The sequence below is a fragment of the Trichogramma pretiosum genome, unplaced genomic scaffold (assembly GCF_000599845.2).
Source record: "Trichogramma pretiosum strain Unisexual culture from Peru unplaced genomic scaffold, Tpre_2.0 scaffold99, whole genome shotgun sequence".
Lineage (NCBI taxonomy): Eukaryota > Metazoa > Arthropoda > Insecta > Hymenoptera > Trichogrammatidae > Trichogramma > Trichogramma pretiosum.
This window is the reverse complement of record NW_019640836.1, coordinates 431,235-449,809: the sequence shown is the minus strand read 5'-3', so window position 1 is coordinate 449,809 and position 18,575 is coordinate 431,235. Positions and strand designations below refer to the sequence as shown.

Genomic DNA, 18,575 nt, shown 5'->3' with positions numbered 1-18,575 from the left:
GGAAATATAACGCGAAGCGACGAGCAAAATGGCAGCCGGCACGCAGGCAGGCAGCGCGAAAACAGCCAGCAGCGGCGGCGCTGTGCGTTCTGATGCCTGCACGTTCGCGACAGCCGACTTGCGCGTTGCGCGCCGATATCGGCCTCTAGTTACACGGAAAAAAGCACCACATAGCTATAACCAGCAGTCAGCAGAAGCAAGCCAGAAAGCCAGGCAGCAGTACGTCACTCTCGCGTAACTCGACACTCGCGGGCTCTATATTTTCCATATCGATACGAGTCGATATCTGCTCCAAAAGGTCTTTTGCCTTATATCGTACACGGGACGACGAATTGACCGTAATGTACTGCAAATCGCAACTTGTTGATTGAACTTAAATCTACACTCGATTGAATTTTCCCTTTGAAGACTGAGTATGTTATTTACCCTCTGTCACATGCCTACCTAATTTAGCAGGCTTCGTCGCGTTCATACCCTGCTTTTCAAATTCTTGTTTGGGAATTAATATTGATAAGGTTAACTTGTTTGTCTTCTGCTCGTGCCCAAAAAAGTGAATGCGGCTCCCATTCGCTTTTTGTCGATTCTATTCCACAAAAAGAGAACAACTTTATTTAAAAATTGTATGAAGGTAACTGTGTGGGAGAAATTTTTGATATAGTTACTAATATATACCAGCAATTCAATTACAAGCGCGTTCTCATATGGGCTTTTTTTAAAGCACATCAATGCGACTTCCATGTCTTTTCCTATTAAAAACAACGATCCAACTTTAACACGAAAATTCCTGAATTTTGGACGGCGGTAAAATTTCTGAAATTATTTAAAATACTTATATTTGAACATTTTTGAAAGCAAAGGACGTTTTTTATCATCTTACAGTTTTTTTATGAAAACTATGTATCTGCCCTATCCTACTATAAAGAGAGACCAATCTAGTAAAATTTTTACTAAAAGACTAAATTTTACATTACAGTATAATATACAGATATATATTGTATATATACAATTATGAAAAATTACAACGAGTACAACAAATTTGAATAAATTGATTATTCAAAAGATTGTAATTTTTTTTCAAAATCTTTGTACTAGACTTAGTGTTTCATGTAAGTGTATATGATAATATACACCCAGAAAGTGAAAATTAATCATAAAGCTTAGCTAATATTGTATACATCAAGTACAGCATCACAATTATTTACAAAAACGCGGGACATCTACCGCTTTAAAATTTGCCGATATAAGCTCGCGTAGACTTCTCAATCTCTTCGTACTTATACTTAAATTTTGACTGGGTTTGATTTGTGCCATTGTATTCCGATATAAAACTTTATTATTGTCAGTTTTTTATCCGGAACATTTCGCGATGGAACCTCTTTAAATCTTTTATGATTGAACCCATTAATTGTTTAATTTCACAAATGAATAAAACCGCATAGAGCGACGTTGTCTTGATATCAATGCAAATAACTTATAATTTTACATTATATGACAATCAAGAACAAAAACGATTGTTTTTCCGCTCAAATATAGATTTCAATTACAGGTAATCTATCAAATCAAATATGATGATCGCACAAATTAAAATTGTTCATTATGTACATAGTTTCCATAAATAATTTTCGATGAGAACGATCTTAGAATTAATTTTTTCTAAACTAAAATTTATTTTCATTTTACAATTCAACGAAACACGATAACAATCTTTTAATTCTTTTATATTAACACTCCAATAGTACAATTCTATTCAAATTGTTAATATATTTTTAAAACTAAAATTATTTATTGTTTGTGGTCAATTGAAGAAAGTGTCTGAAACTCCTTTCATCGAATGAAAAAAAATTGTAAGATAATAATTTTTCATTGATTTAAAAAATATTACCATTACATATACAGACTTATTGATACATTACTCATCACCCCTTCTTAAATTGATGACGAAGACTCTGACGCATAGGTTTGGAGAAAAGCTTTATGTAACGAAAATCAGAATGGGAACATCAACCTTTTCTAATGTAACCACCCCATCATCGTTGAACATGAGTATCTATGTGAAGGCTAAACTGATGTATGTTTCTGGTCGCAACGTGAACGAGTGCAAGAAATTTGGAATACAGAAATAAATAATAATTATTTTATGTTTCCGTTCCACGATGAAACCCAGTTCTACGAATCATTCAAGCAGCATAATTTAAATTAAATAATAAAGACAAAACGTTATTTCTCAATTAAAATATGTTACTAAATGATTAGAAATCGTATGCAAAAAATATCGCGAATGAGTTATATAGAGCGCTCGTAGATGGTATCGAAATTCTGTTTATTCCGTTATAAATAATTTGTTATATTTATTTCTGTTTGAGCAAATTTAGGTAAATGATATTTACGCTTCGTCTCTGTTATAATGTTTACTGATTTGACAATAAGAAAGTTAATAAGAACCGACACGTTGTCATGCTCGCATCACTACATTTTTCTTACACTGGAGAAAAAGCTGATATTAAATTTGTGAATCCTGAACCATCGAAAAACTCCAATCACTTGAAGCCCAAACCATTTCCATTTGTTGGTGTTGTAAATTCCAATTCACCCATGTATCCTGAAAGCGTGAAGCCCGAATCAATGATGTTTGTCAGTACTCAAAAAGTATTTTCGGACCAAATTTGTCAATGTATAGAAAAAGCTGAAGAAAATATGAATGAAAAGGACTTTTATGAATACAATGCCACGTATCAGACGTCGAATATAAGGTAAAACACTTACAATAAAAATTACCAATCTATCAATAGACAGAAAACTCTCAAATAATTTCTGTTCTTGCATGTAGTAATGACTCGTCTGCTTTACCAAACATAAATGTACGGGGAACATTAAATTACTACCAATATAGTGCAGGCCTAGATAATTTAGACCATATCTATGAAAATAGTTCCGATTCGTCGATTTATTTCAATTCAAGCGACCAAACAAAATGCGCGTATCAAGAATCTGCAGATATATTGTCTACACGTAATTTAAAAGATATACCAACAAATGATTATGCCTTTAATCCTATGTCACTGATTAATCCCAACGAAATCACACATACAAATTTATACGAAAAATTTGATGATATGTTTGAAGAAATGTCTGCTGTGTCGCCTGCACAAGTTGAGGACCAAATAACAATAGATGATTTTAAATTTGATCCTTTCGCATTAATTGATCCAAAATTAATAACATATTCAAATTCGTACGAAAAACTTGATGATATATTTGAAGAATTTTCTACTGTGCTGTCTGCACAAATTGAAGATAAAATAACAACAAATCATTTGGGGATTGATCCTTTTGTGTCGGTTGATCCAAAAGAAATAACATTTTCAAATTCGTACAAAAACGCCGATAATATGTTTGAAGAATTGTCGGCACAAATTGAAGACAAAATACCAACCAATGATTATACCTTTAATCCTCTGATTAACTTAAACGCAATCACACATTCAAATTCCTACGAAAAATTTGATGATATATTTGAAGAATTGTCCGCTTTGTTGCCTTCACAAACTATAGACGAAATAGAAACAAATGATTTTGAATTTGATCTTTTGGCATTAGTTGATCCAAAAGAAATAACAAATTCAAATTCATACGAAAATACCGATAATATGTTTGAAGAATTGTCCACTATGTTGCCTTCACAAACCATAGACGAAATAGAAACAAATGATTTTGAATTTGATCTTTTGGCATTAGTTGATCCAAAAGAAATAACATATTCAAATTCATACAAAAACACCGATAATATGTTTGAAGAAATATCTGCCGTATTTCCTACACGAATGGAAGTCAATATACCGACAAGTGATTTTGAATTTGATCCTTTCTTATTAGTTGACCAAAAAGCAGCAACGAATTATAATTTAAGTGAAACAACAAATTACACGGCTGAAGAAAAGTTTTCTGCATTATCGAATGAAAATGGAATACCAATAAATGATTTTGAATTTGATCATTTTGCATTAAGTGACCCATTCACTCTTTATGAGTATCATAAAAACATTCTTGATACATCATTAGATTTATGGACCCTGGATGAAAATCAAGAATATTTGAGGCCCTCCGAATTCAACACCTACCATACAACAAACAAGGTTGAAAATTTAATTAGTTCAGATAATAAGAGCGTAGAAAAAATGAGAAATAAAATCGAAGAAAATATTGTAGCATCTGAAAAAAATATCACGGAACCAGCAGGTCATTCGCGAAATGAAAAAACAGACTGCATAGATAAAAACGTTGCAACATCAAACTCTATTATAAACACGGTAGTAAATTGCCGTTACAACACCAGGTCTATGACCAGATCTACCTCTTTACCTTATAAGAATGTGGATAAAAGTATTTTAATTTCAAAACCGAGTTCAGATAACCCTGTGAATATTTTGTGTAACGTCAGTTCCACCACTTCAAGCCGTCGAAATTCTATGAAAACAGATAACTGCATAAGCCGTAACATTAAAGCCACTAACTTCATCGCAAAATCACCTGTAGATCTTTTTGACAATAATAACAATCTTATAACTTCAAATGATCGAAATCTCGATAAAATTACATACGATAACGATGAAAATATAATGCCATCTAAATGAAGATCAAATGCCACAAAAAGTCCTTATGATATTAGATCTGTCGTTAAAACTCATCTAAACGCTTCGAAGTGAAAATAATAATCCAGAAATTCGCTCGAATCGGATCACACAAATTATTTATGCTCTCAAAATTGTATTGTATCATGTGTTGTGAAAAATTATTTTCACTCTAAAGAGGACAATTAATTACGTCTAATTTGTTATTAGAGAAGAAATAATGAGCGAAAATAATAATTTGATAATATTATTGAAATATTTGTTCATATTTATGTGTACATAAATGTATACACGTGTGTTGTAAAACTATTAACTAAATAAAAAAAATTTACCATGTAAGAGCAACAAAAGCATACTCAATATTTGATAATTTTTCTCAACAAAAAATGATTTTATTCGTCGTTTATGAATTTTGATGAATGTAGTTAAACTAATTACTAATAATATAAAATTAAAGTGGGTCTTAGTTTCTTATAACTTTTATAGAGTATAATAAAAATTGCTCATGAAAAATAATGTTTTGGAATCAAATAGGTCCAAGTATGGGTTTTTATACTTGTGCCTCATAAAATTAAACCTTTTATAATGGTTTGCTTTGTTTCAATCGTAAAATATATTTTAACAATATTAGACTTTACTTAATACTTTGAAATTCAAAAAGTATTTTAAATCGATACACAATTTTTTTTTTTATTATTATTTATGGTGCTTTCACTCGCTGGGGCATTGCACTTACTTTATTGAATACTGCATAAAGCTTAGAGGTGGTTACATTAAATTTGATAATTACATTAATCAAAATTGAGAAACATAAGTAATGAAATTGTTAATTATTCAGGTCACCGCGGAAAGCCGCTACTTCCAAGAAGTTTGTTTATGTACCTGCACGTATTGTTTACACGGTTTAAAGGCCTCGATCTGTCAAAATTGTCGCTCGCACGCTTACTAGCAGTAGTTTGGATTCGGTCGCGCGTATCTCAACACTATGCCCGTGATATCCAGTATCGTTTCGGACGGAAACATACTTCTGCTCGACGGCTTCCTTTATATCAAGTCTAAAGAAGTCGAAGGTAGGATTTATTGGGAATGCGAGCGCAAACACGCGATAAGCGACTGCGATGTCACAATCGAGACGAGCGATCCCTCTACGCGCCTCGACAAACTCTGCGTCTTTCGACCTGCCAAGGACGAGGCTCATTCGCATCCTCCTAGGCCCACGGACTGCCTCGATGAATACCTCAAGGATACCAAGAGACGCGGCGAACCGCCTGACGTTTATATCACGGAAATAATAACACCCGCTGGTGACCAAGGTTGGTTCAGTGCATCGTCTCGGCAATTTCATGTATTTTACGTATCGTAAGCTCATATGTACCTAGTATGTATTTATAAGCAAGCATTCATCATCGCGCGAAGAAAAGAAATAATGAAAATAAAAATAAGCGTCCAAGTGAAAAAATTTCATAAATCTTGTTGTGTCTAAAGTTGCTTGATTGTGAGTAATGCGTGACAGACTAACCACTTCTAAAACTAGCTGGAAAGCTTATATGAGTAAAAGTCAAGTTCCAAATTGCACCTTTATATAGGACAGAAACCTTTGGCTGCTTCTTTTAGCGCAAGCCTAACATATCGTTCATCATTTCTTCCGCCTTGTGAAATATTTATGTCTGGAAGTCTGTGATCTATAAATTTCAAAATTACTCATAATCATCGGGTTATTTTTGGACTGTAGGATCAACGTAAAAAATGTGTTTTTAAATAATTTTGAAAGATCACCTACCTTCTTGTGTGATAACGTTTCTGTCTATTTTCTTATGAAATGCCCTTTCATATTGACTAAGGATCGAGTCCTTAACATTTTTTATGAAATGCTAAATTTTCTCATTTAAACTTACTCATCGCAATTAGTTATTTTATATAAGGTATATAAAAAATTGAAACTCTACAATTTCATGAAATCCAATTATCGATTGAATAATAATCCAATTCTTTATCATAAAAATGGACAAGTGTCTACTAGCGATACACAGGAACAATCGATCGATAAAAACAACAGCGTCAATGAACGTATCGTCAAATTGTCGCCAACAAAAATTTTTAAGATCCCCTGAAAATGGTAAGACACAAATGTTTCGATGCATCCGAAAGTCACATAGTTGTTTGAGATGTCTGAAATATCGATTCCAAATGACACAGCGCGATAAAAAGCGAAGCGTACTAGGATGAGTAATCAATATACGAGCCGGTGCTGCGGCTGCACACCGACGGCGACGGCAATTGGCGAGCCACGGCTCATCTTCATCCTTCGCGCTGTGCACGACGAGATGCCAACTCGCCGCGGCTCGACTCCGACGCGTTCATTGCACGCGTCTATGCGTGACTCGCGCATGGGGAGGTACTCGTATTCCGGTGGCGCGGGTGGGTGTATATCTCGTGCATTACACATGCCCGTGAATCGTGCGTATTGCTGACGCAGCTACAACAGCTACAACAGCATTATGGTCATTGCAGTATTATGTTGGAATACAGCACTTGTCGCGCGCTTCAAAACAGCGCACGTATATTATAAATATAGAGCTACCGAGCGCTGCACAATGACACACGCACACACAGGCAGGTACGCTCGCGCATCCTTTCAAACGTATTATATATGATACACCACAAACGACATTGACACGCGACGCCGCTCATATATACAAGTAGCGACTCGGTTAACGTCAAAATATACACGAATCCAAATGAAAGTTTGGTACGACGCTCGTGTGTGCATGATCGAGTTATATATTGTGTTCGAAACAATAGTAGACCTCGTTTTAGAATACTTGCGGCTCATTAACTATGCTATGTACGAGATGATTCTTTTTTCGAAATAAGCCATTACGCGGATAGTCTCGTTTTGAAGAGAAAAACATTTCGCTTAGTTGAGCGAGCTTCTCAATAATCATAATAACAGCACATTACGGGTACTTCATTTCGAGTGGCCGCGGCGAGAGCGAAAGAGCACCGAATCGAGCGTTTAATCAAATTGCCCATAATGTTTGCTATAGGTATGTAATATGAAACTATAAAATTAAAAAATGCCTATGTAATGTTAACACTACAAGCCGGACACGGACATATTTTAACGTGTAATACACGTCTAGAGCAATTCAGGTCTATGATACTGTTATAGCAAGAGTACGTATAGAGAGAGAGAGAGAGAGAGAGAGAGATGCGAAGCGTGTGTACTCCGATACAAATACGGAGTTATATTACATAGCAGCGCGTTATATCTGCGCACAAGTGCAGAGTAGTGTGCGAAAAAGCGGAGCCGTGGCAAACTGTGCGCTATAGAGCGCGGAGTCGAAGTGAGCTGCTGCTGCCGCTGCCGCCGCCGCCGCCGCCACCGCTCCGTTGCGCGGAGGAGCAAAAGAGTGCGAGAAAGAGAGAAAGAGAGAAGAGAGAGAGGGAGCGAAAAAGCCAACGATATACATATACCATTTACATTGGCATACTCAGTGTACCCACGGAACGCACAGAAAGAGAGAGAGAGAGAGAAAGAAAGAAGTGCTACAAAGGAGTTCTCTCTCTCTCTAGTCTCTAGCAGTTCTGAGTGCTGGTGTACGTGCGTGCCGCGACTCCCCGAGCTGTTCCCGAGCGTGCGTGTAAAAGGGACGACCGAGAAAGCGAAGGAAACGCCGTGAAAACCTCCGCTTACCCATCGCAACTTCGTACGGAGGCGCAGATTTTTTTGGGTACGCGTGTGCGCACACGCTTCTCTGTGTGTATATAACAACGCGATTGCTGTGCGCGAATTGGTCTCTCTTTCTCTCTCTCTCTCTCATTAATGCAGTCGTCGTCGAGATCGAGTTGAAAATCGTAGTCATCGAAATCGTTGACTGCATTCGAGGCATCGTCTTTGCGACTCGCGGTCTGTGCAGCGCAGCTGATACACGGGTGCCAGAGCATCAACAACATCGACGAGCTTGAATAAATTATGCTCGTTGGTGCGAGGGACGACGAGAGCTGTGCTGACTGCATGAACCGTCCGCTATCGTCGCAGCCACGAGTCAAATTGTTCGACTAGCAGCAGCAACAGGGCAACAACGCAGCAGCAATAGCAGCCGCAGCAGCAGCATTAGCAGATGAACGGCGCCAGTCTGTCGCGCTACTGCTGACTGACCACGATATCAACGCTCGCGCTTGTGTATTGTGCAGTCGTCGGCCCACAAACGTCGACGACGCCACTCCAACGCAGCATTAGTAGCAGTACTTGCTAGTTCTTTGCGAATAAAGGCCAAACAACAGCAGCAACGACGTCGACCACGGCGACCACGACGTTTTGTCCAGCTGCAGTAGCTACTGCAGCTCTTCAGGTATCCACTGCCGCCACGGCCTTCACCGACATGGTCGGACTTGCAGGCGGGGGCGGCCATCTCTATCCCTCGCCCCCGATGCAGCCGAATCCTCCCGAAAGTAAGTACAGCACGAGCCTTGCTCGCGTTTCTGTCCTCGCCTTGCTTTTCAGTCGAGCGTGCTTGTAGTACCCGCGATAAACATCAACATCGCAGCGACAAAAAAAAAACATTTTCGCCATGGCTGTACAGTGCAACTTGCATACAACGTAATACAAAAGAGGGGGCATGTGTACGTCGCGTGTGAACTATGCTCACAGCTGTCAAGATCAACGAGGTGGGGGTCGTGGAAAAAATTAAATGCCTTACAATTTTTTTCCCCTCAACTCTCTATTTGTTTTTATTTTTTTATTTTATGTTATAACAGTAAAATGAAAATAAAATGATGATCAAGCAAATTTCAATTCATTCAAAATAAGCTTCTAATTATCTAATTCTATATATTTTGAAACATTCTTGTTAATCTCAAGAAATGTTTTGGAAAAAATAATAACTTGTAGAATATAACAATTTTAATGTTTAGATAAAATCAGTACTTGAAATGTTACAATACTTTCAATAATATTTCACTTTATTTTACAGTGAGAGAATTACCTGTGATCAACAGTGCAGCTCCAACAAGCGCTGACGCTTGTCTTAGTATAGTACACTCATTGATGTGTCACAGACAAGGTGGAGAAACTGAAAGTTTTAGTAAACGTGCTATTGAATCTCTTGTCAAAAAATTGAAGGTATAACATAAATACTGAATTTTATTTCTTTTTATTTTGTATTATTTTGTTGTTCATTTTAATTTTTACTTTCATCTTTAATGCTCTTATAAAATACATTATTTCATCGGTATTGTACAGTATAGCCACAATTTATCATTATTAGCGTTTAACTATATTTGATAATCTTATTTTTAGGAAAAGCGAGATGAACTAGATAGTCTAATAACAGCAATAACTACAAATGGATCCCATCCTAGTAAATGCGTAACAATACAAAGAACATTAGATGGACGATTGCAAGTTGCTGGGCGAAAGGGCTTCCCTCATGTGATCTATGCTCGTATTTGGCGATGGCCTGACTTGCACAAAAATGAACTGAAGCACATCAAATACTGTCAGTTTGCTTTTGATCTCAAGTGTGATTCCGTTTGTGTTAACCCTTATCACTATGAACGTGTTGTTTCACCTGGCATAGGTACGATATCTATTATTTGCTAACGATACTTTGTTAATATACATGGTGGTGGAAGTTAATTGCTGTTGCTTTGATAAACAAAAAAAGCTTTATGCGACTGATAATTATTTAATTAGTTGCTCTGCTCTATATTTTGCTGAAAGTTTCAATTGGCTATTTCTTCAAGTATTTAATCGAAACTCAAAAAATCAAATATTTGTTAAAAAAATAAATTATTTAATTATACTTGAACATAAGCTGCATGATAAATTTTATTGATAATTAAGTAAATTGCAATTAGTTTTCAAAATGTGAAAATTTTTCTAGTCAATTTATCGCTTCGAAAATTAATATTTTTAAGATTAGATTTTCATTAGCAACAGAAATTTGATAGTATATATCATCGCCCCAGCACAGAAAGGTATCTTCTTAAGCTCAGAACTAAAAAGGTAGCTATGTGTTAAAAGATAGGAGTTTAGAACTTTTTTTCCTCCAAATTTATTTATTCTGCGCTGAGGCAATGTGCATATATATTACTTACCTTTTTATTTTTTGGTAAAATTTTAGCAATATTTTAATAATAAAAAAAAGAAAACTAATCTTAAATATTTTAATTAGTCAAAGCTATTTATATTGTTTATAAATCTTAAACTGCTTATGCATACAATTATTTTTCATCGTTGTTGCTTTGGTGTTTTTGACGAAAATCGTCGTCCTCTTCCTCCTGCCCCATTCTGCACAAGCAGATCCCTTTTTTGCAGATCTATCGGGTTTGACGTTACAATCAGGAGTGTCTGTGTTACCTGGTGGACGACTTGTAAAAGATGAATACAGTGTTGGTGGAGGAGGTGTTTCAACTTCTGGTGTAACTGTTGGTGGGGGCATGGATGTTGATGGTGAAATGAATCAAACAATTCAACATCATCCTCTTCCTCAGTCATCATCTCAATCAAGTAACTCGCAACAGAGCTTTGTATCTGTATTACCTGTTACTGCAACTGGTAAGTTAAAAATTTTTTTTATTATTTTATATATTGGTAATTACATTTAAGCTTTAGTTTTTCTGTCACACTTTGTTTCTGCTTTTTTTTATAAACAAAAATTTGATGCCTTGGCTCAAATTAGGCTTTCAAATTTATTTCAGTGGTTCTATTATTAAAACATGTAGATACTATTATTTGTATTATTTGTTTTTACCTTTACTAAAGCAATTAAAAACTAACTTTTTTTTTATTTTCTACTTCTCTATTACAACCTGAACCTTCTCTCCTTACCTACTGCTGAGCTTAATACCTGTGATGCATAGGGTCAAAACAAGTAATTACAACAACAAACTCTGTACCATCAAGTAGTGGCAATAATTTGTTTAGTGGGACTGAATCCAATAATACAAAACCTAACATTTCATTTGAAGGAATCAATAATCAACAGAGCTGGGCTGACTATAAGAAATTTATTCAACACTCTAGTTGTATGTATCACAGCAAAGTGCTTTAGTCCCTCCTAAATTATCATCCCAAAAGCTTACTAGTTATTCACAATTATATATTTTTTCTTTAAATTCTACTCATTGTACATGATTAATGCATGGCAATTTTATTTAATTAAGCTTATCTAGTTTTTTTTGTATTTAGATTCTTGACCTTTCAAAATATTTAAAATGCTTGATTATATAAGAAAATATGTTACAAACATTAATTAAATATCGTTGAAATATCTTGATTATTGAATTATTTACATTTATTTTTTCTTCCATAAAATAAGGGAACCAGCCACAAGCTCTCAACTCAAGTAATGCTAGTAGTAGTGGTCAAATACTTACTTCCTCAACACAAGGTCAAAGCAATGAGTTTTATGGGACATCATCAACAACTTCACCACAGGACCTTAATCAAAGTGCACCAGCATCAGTAGATTCACTAGCAGCAACTTTAAGTGAGTGTTTATAATCGAAGTGGCTATTCAGGGAAAATAAGTATTTTTTATTTTCATATATGAAATTTACAATTTTTCCCCATTTTTTTATAAACAAAAATTTTGATGGCATGATTAAATATAAAAAAATCAAAAAATCAAAAATAAAAGTATAGAACAATCAAAACAAATATTAGGTTGCAGTAGGACATTTAAAAGTTTTTCTTTGTTTTTTAATGTTTTTCATTGACTATTGCACTAAAAAAACAATTATAATTGTAATGTTTCTAAAAAAATTTTAATTACATAAAAAGATATTGCATTAAAAAGTTTTTAGTTAGGACCAGAGGTGTAGGAAAATTAATAATAATTGAACATGATACACTGTGTTATTCTATGAAATTATATTTTACATGTGGTTAATAATTTTTGAGACACGTTGCCGTTCTAATTACACTCAAGTGCATTTTGTTTTGCATAAATGTGAAAAAGAATTGAAAATACACAATATAAAACTTTAAACTCCCGAGTAAAATGTCAGCATTAATACCTAAATCAAAGTGAATTTTGATACAAATAAATCAAGTATTTCTGATGATTTTTCAATGATTTTTTTCGAAGTAAAATTATTTTCAGGATTAAAAAGTAATAACTTCAAAATATTACATGCGTTTTTCTTCCATTCTTCACAATATTCTGAATTAATTAAAGCTGATTAAAATATAATAACTCAGATTTTAAATAACTCTTTTTAATTTTTTTATAAAAGTAAAGAAAGATGGATGATATTAAAAATAGTAAAAATAAAATATGTGTTTAAAATTAGTCGATTTTTTACTTCGTGACTGTTTGGAAGTAGCATCAATGTATTCTCAAAAATTTTTGAATGTACTCCGTGATATTCAAAAATATTCCACTCGTTTTTTTTTATTTTTGGATTGAAAGAAATTAACGAAGATATAGTGAATACAAAATGTGGATGACGCCACTCATTTTGTATAATATAGATGCATTGGTAGAGAACTAAACTGTAGAATCTGATTTTACAATTTTTTTATTTATCGAAAAATGTTCTCTTAGTTTGGAGAACTTTATTCAAAAACTCGATGGATTTCTTGCGAAATTCCAATTTTCACGGTTTTCATCGACTTCATAAATATTTCTTACTATTTTTTACACTTTTACATTTCCTTGTTGTTTTTTCATCTAGACAAAAGATCCTTTTTAATACTTAGTACTTATTTTGTAGACTTACAGTATTATAGATAATATTTTTTATTTAGCTGCAGGAGGTAGTCAAGGTTCTCCAGTCTCACCAGTTCATTTGCATCATCAAAATAATGGCTATAACGTAGGAACAGCTACTAATCCATATAACACCGGTGCACCACAATGGACAGGTGCAAATACACTTACGTATACGCAAAGTATGCAGCCACCTGATCCTCGGCATCTTCAACGTACGACACCATATTGTAAGTTTTTATTATCAAATGATTTTGGTCACATTATAATAATTGTATATGCTCATTATTTTTGATTGTCATAGGGGGAAATCATAGTAGCGATGTGACTGGTAATATGAGTGGTGGCTTACTATCGACTCAACCCGCTCCCGAGTATTGGTGCTCGGTAGCTTATTTCGAACTGGATACTCAGGTTGGCGAGACATTTAAAGTTAGTAGTAGTTGCCCGACCGTCACCGTTGACGGATATGTTGATCCCAGTGGAGGGAACCGTTTCTGCCTCGGTGCCCTCAGCAACGTTCATAGAACCGATCAAAGCGAACGAGCTCGGCTTCATATCGGTAAAGGTGTAGTGTTGGATTTGAGGGGTGAAGGTGACGTCTGGTTGCGCTGTCTCAGCGAGCACAGCGTATTTGTTCAGTCGTATTATTTGGATCGCGAAGCAGGACGTGCGCCGGGCGACGCTGTTCACAAAATTTACCCTGCTGCCTACATCAAAGTATTTGACTTACGGCAATGTCACAAGCAAATGCGTGGGCAAGCAGCCACAGCTCAAGCTGCTGCTGCTGCTCAGGCGGCTGCTGTAGCTGGTCATCTTACTCCTGGTGCGCCGATTACGAAAAATCTCAGTGCAGCAGCTGGTATCGGTGTCGACGATCTTCGTCGTTTGTGTATTTTGCGACTGAGTTTTGTCAAAGGATGGGGCCCAGATTACCCTCGAACGAGTATCAAAGATACTCCTTGTTGGATAGAAGTTAGTTAAAATTTGTATGCTTCACGAACACGTATTAGACTACTTAGTATGTTGATACTTAAATTATAATTGATTCGCAGGTTCATTTGCATAGAGCTTTGCAGCTTCTGGATGAGGTATTACACACAATGCCAATCGATGGTCCACGTGATTAACAAATCGGCAGCATCGAAATAGCATCGGTTCAAAACATCTAATTTGATGTGACGCGAGCTATAGCATTGAACTTAACATGGATGACATAGCTCAAGAGCTTGCAAGTGTCTCACAGTTGTATGCTCGAGACTAGAAGTATAAAAAAAGCAGATTAAGCTGAAATCATTGAAGCTGTCAAGTTAAAGCCTCGAAAAAATGAAAAATTTTCCCGAACATTAGAAACGAATCCAATAACCAGTGACATAATGATTTATTGTATAAATATATTGGATAAAATATATGAAAAAATGCAATTGAAAAGTTTATTGATTAGCTCGGTCGAAGAACAAAAAATTATTCAATTGTTGTTAGGGCAAACTTGTTTTGGTGAAATTATTTCATACGCGCCTCTGTACATTAATGAAAAAAATATTTGGAGACCAATGACGTGTGTGCAGGTAGTTTTTTAAAGTGGTATTGCGCGGAAACGCAAATGAACGTACAAATGAAATTTAAAAAAAGTCTACTGAAGATTATATAAATCTTCCCAAGCCTTTTTATACATTGTATTCTAGAAAACGTTACGGAAAATAATTGAAATCGTCTCACGTGTGTTGTTCTTCAAAGGAAAAAAGCCTGTGGTCAGGCAGTGTGATCATGTATACGTTATTCATTTATAAAAATAGAACTATAGTGAGGTATATGGGAAGGTGTTTATAATGGACAAAAATTTTAACTGAATAAACATGATGAATTAATATTAGCCTTCCTCCAAAATTGTTTGGATGTGTAAAAAGAATACTAAGGGATTACTATTATTGTGTCATCATCCATATATTTTTCAGAGGTGGAACAAGCTGTTGTATTTTTTTATTAATGATTTGATGAGTAATTTCAAAAAGTATTTCATCATTTTTATCCTGTTCTTGTCATGTTCTTCCTGAGGTGTTTGTTCCTCCTCATGTATGTTTTTTTTTAAAGTTACTATATCATGTAGTACTTGTTGAATACTTATATATATTTGCTGTTAATCAATTTTTTTTATTACATTTATCATATTATGTATTCATATTCGTCGTGATTCAATTATTGATATTATATAAGAATTAGAAAAATAAGTGCAGATTAAAAAATGTAATTATAATGATTCGTTAAATTATTAGAATCATACTCAGTGCATTAATTCAGCAATCATAAATAACGAGTGTGTAGCCAAGAAACAAATACAGTTACGCATTCATTATTACTTAAGACTATGTCGATTAATTGTTTAATCTAAAAACAAAAACAATATCCATTTAGTAGTGCTTTGCTTATTTTTCTGCTTTATTTGAAGGTAATTCACACTGCATATATGAGCATTGTTTGAGTTTTACTGTCAATTGTATATGTAAATATAATTTATATGATCTCAGAAAGGAATTTAGCTTATTTAAAACAGTCATTAACGTGTAATTTGATAATGTAGTACTGAATGTTAATTTAATTGTTCTTGAAATTCAGAATAAGTATTACATATTTTTCAAATCAAATAAAATTGTTCACGTCGTAAAATTTTCGTTTTGTCTAATTCAATGGCACTTAGATAAATTATCGAAATTATTATCTTGTGATATTCCGTTCTAATATTGCATAATTAAAAAATATTTTCAAAAATATTAAAAATCATCTGTACAGTGAAAAGATATATATCTTGTTCTGAAGAATATTGAACAAAAAACATAAAACTGCTACAAATGATTGAGTGCCACTGTGATGTTGAAAATGGATTTTAAAAAAATAATGAATGCAGATAGTAGAACCTTGAATATACAAGATGCATTATATGTAGTTGTGGGTATAAATAGTACCTTTTTATATATTAAATAAGAATACATAGAAAAATGAAAAAAAGTGAAAAAAGAAATGATGTGAAACTGTTGAACTGCCCTTAAATAAAAAGAAAAAGAATAAAAAATGTGGTACAAAATTAACCATTGGTAAAATCAAGGTGACAAATTTTTTCTGTGACTCTAATAAACGAGTATAATACATAACGAATCACTGAATTGTAGTGAATAGTAATAATAATGATCAACGTGCCATCTATTAATCTAATGAAATATTAAATGATACATTTACATCAATAAAAATATCTAGAAATTTTTTACAATAAAAAAGAATTTGCTATACTGTATTTTTCACGCATAAGCAGTACTGAAAATTATGAAAGATGAATTGTTTAGGATGAATACGCACGTCGAACTTTTTCTAATTCTGGTGCTGAACATATTACATAATCGTTTTTTACCTAACTACATGAGTTTAGATGAAATTTGGTAGAAGAGATCGTTTTGGTAGGGGCGTAAAAAATCTTTTACATGTACAAAATAAGGTATGTAGTTTCTAATTGAAAGTTGTTCGAAATGCGTTGTAATTCTTGCGATATTGTATCAAATTTTATTTGATACAGATAAAAAAATACGTCTAGTTACGTGTAATATAATTATTAATATTCGTGCTTCATGCTACCAAATGGTCAATGTCATTTTGATTAAAACAATAGTAAAAATTATTTTTGTATTCATTCAAGACTGCTACTTTTAAGAAAAATGTTTAATCATTTACTTCAAAAAATACGGGAATGAGTTTCAACTCTAGGTTGCATTATGGTGACCAATTTATCATGTACAGCTGAGCATGAATTTTGATATAAATTTGTTAAATTTTGCGTCGCCTACCTAACTCTCGTTCATTTCAAGCAAAAAAGGAAAAAAACTAAATTCAAAGTTCATAAAACAATTGTATATAAATATTGTTTATTGACCAAAAATATTCTCGAGGAAAATGACGCTTTTGTCAAATTTGCATCTATTGTTTTCGTTTACATACAAATGTAAAAAAAAATGAATAAAAAAAATTAGCGTCTACATCTGAAGCGTGCGTTTCGATAAGATTTTTAGTGTTCTATCAAGAGTTACAAATGAAATCAGTACAAGATTTATAAGCCTGCTAGCCTCTATATTAAATGAGTAGATATATAATCCATAACGACGTACCTAAAATTACACTCATAAATACATATATATGAATCGATATATTATTGAAATTTGAATGGTAAAATAAAAAAATTAACATGCGTAAGCTTATTTTTTCGTTAAGTATGTATTTTATAACATGTAGGTACTGTTGACGCATCTTCTTTTTATACCCGGATCGACATATAAGTGCAATATATGAATCACTGAAAAACGTATTTAATAACTATGTGTAAAACTTGATATGATTTCATAAGAAGCTTTTTATTATTCATTCATGGAGTATCTTATAAGTGTTTGTAAAAGTCATTGTTAGAAAAATTGTTTGTGAAAATTGAAATTGCTACTGTTATAATGTAATTATGCAAAAATTATATAGCATTGGAGCTTCAAAAAGTAAGTTTTCGTTAGAGTACTTTTGAGTTATTGCGTATCCATTAATATATATATTATATATATTATTCGTCTATAAAAACTGTTTGCAAAATTGAAGTGTAGAATAAAACTTTTTTAATATACATTTTAAAAATGCAGAAAGTTTTATGTTAGCTCAGCTATCATGTCATTACTTTATTGTAACAAAATTCTGTAAGAACCATAAAACGTGTGTATAAAATTATTATTCATGTACGTTATTTTTTTACATTCTCCTTTTTATTTATAATATCCTTATTGCTACTTTATCATTTCAGATAAATTGGGTGAAGAATTGGTCATACCTTTACACTTGCAATCGAAGTACATGGATTTCTCGTTAAACCGAAAAAAAGATCGTGGCTATCGTTTGCAAGATACGTGTTTAAAAATACATAAATTCATGCAAATATAAATTTATTTAAAGTATATAAAGAGATGAAAACGCAAACCGAGTATTCTATATTTCGACTTTAATGTAACTGAATATTCAATAATATTTGATAATTATATTTGAATAATTACACGTATAAATTTATTATATTCACAAAGAGTGATATTATAAAGCAAATACATTATTAAAATAATATTAACTCACCAATTGGTACAACCCTTCACGAAAAAGTGATAAAATAATTATACTTGCCCAAATTAAATGCTTGTATATCTATTAGTTGTTACATCCA

General features: G+C 33.5%; 2 protein-coding genes across 6 annotated transcripts; both read left to right on the top strand.

Moving 5' to 3' along the window:
• Positions 1 to 2,327: 2,327 nt before the first annotated feature.
• LOC106655202 lies at positions 2,328 to 4,920 on the top strand. The gene is made up of 2 exons (XM_014375463.2): positions 2,328 to 2,750; positions 2,828 to 4,920. The coding sequence occupies exons 1-2, from the start codon at positions 2,455 to 2,457 to the stop codon at positions 4,629 to 4,631; spliced, it is 2,100 nt and encodes a 699-aa protein (XP_014230949.1). The 5' UTR covers positions 2,328 to 2,454; the 3' UTR covers positions 4,632 to 4,920.
• Positions 4,921 to 5,573: 653 nt separating this feature from the next.
• On the top strand, positions 5,574 to 18,118 carry LOC106655201 (mothers against decapentaplegic homolog 4). Of its 5 annotated transcripts, none has more exons than XM_014375458.2 (9): positions 5,574 to 5,941; positions 9,605 to 9,753; positions 9,931 to 10,210; positions 10,951 to 11,190; positions 11,496 to 11,660; positions 11,954 to 12,124; positions 13,387 to 13,578; positions 13,653 to 14,323; positions 14,404 to 18,118. In XM_014375458.2, the coding sequence occupies exons 1-9, from the start codon at positions 5,614 to 5,616 to the stop codon at positions 14,476 to 14,478; spliced, it is 2,271 nt and encodes a 756-aa protein (XP_014230944.1). In that variant the 5' UTR covers positions 5,574 to 5,613; the 3' UTR covers positions 14,479 to 18,118. The 5 variants fall into 5 exon arrangements, with proteins under 5 accessions (XP_014230944.1, XP_014230945.1, XP_014230943.1 ...); XM_014375459.2 differs by having other exon boundaries at positions 10,936 to 11,190; positions 11,604 to 11,660; XM_014375457.2 differs by having other exon boundaries at positions 10,936 to 11,190.
• Positions 18,119 to 18,575: the final 457 nt, after the last annotated feature.

Bases quoted from the DNA above. Each gene is read 5' to 3' on its own strand.
- LOC106655201 (XM_014375457.2), top strand. From the start codon at position 5,614: ATGCCCGTGATATCCAGTATCGTTTCGGACGGAAACATACTTCTGCTC. The intron at 10,211-10,935 runs GTACGATATCTA...CTGCACAAGCAG, and splicing joins TGTTGTTTCACCTGGCATAG to ATCCCTTTTTTGCAGATCTA. The intron at 12,125-13,386 runs GTGAGTGTTTAT...TTTTTTATTTAG, and splicing joins TTCACTAGCAGCAACTTTAA to CTGCAGGAGGTAGTCAAGGT.
- LOC106655202 (XM_014375463.2), top strand. From the start codon at position 2,455: ATGCTCGCATCACTACATTTTTCTTACACTGGAGAAAAAGCTGATATT. The intron at 2,751-2,827 runs GTAAAACACTTA...TCTTGCATGTAG, and splicing joins TATCAGACGTCGAATATAAG to TAATGACTCGTCTGCTTTAC.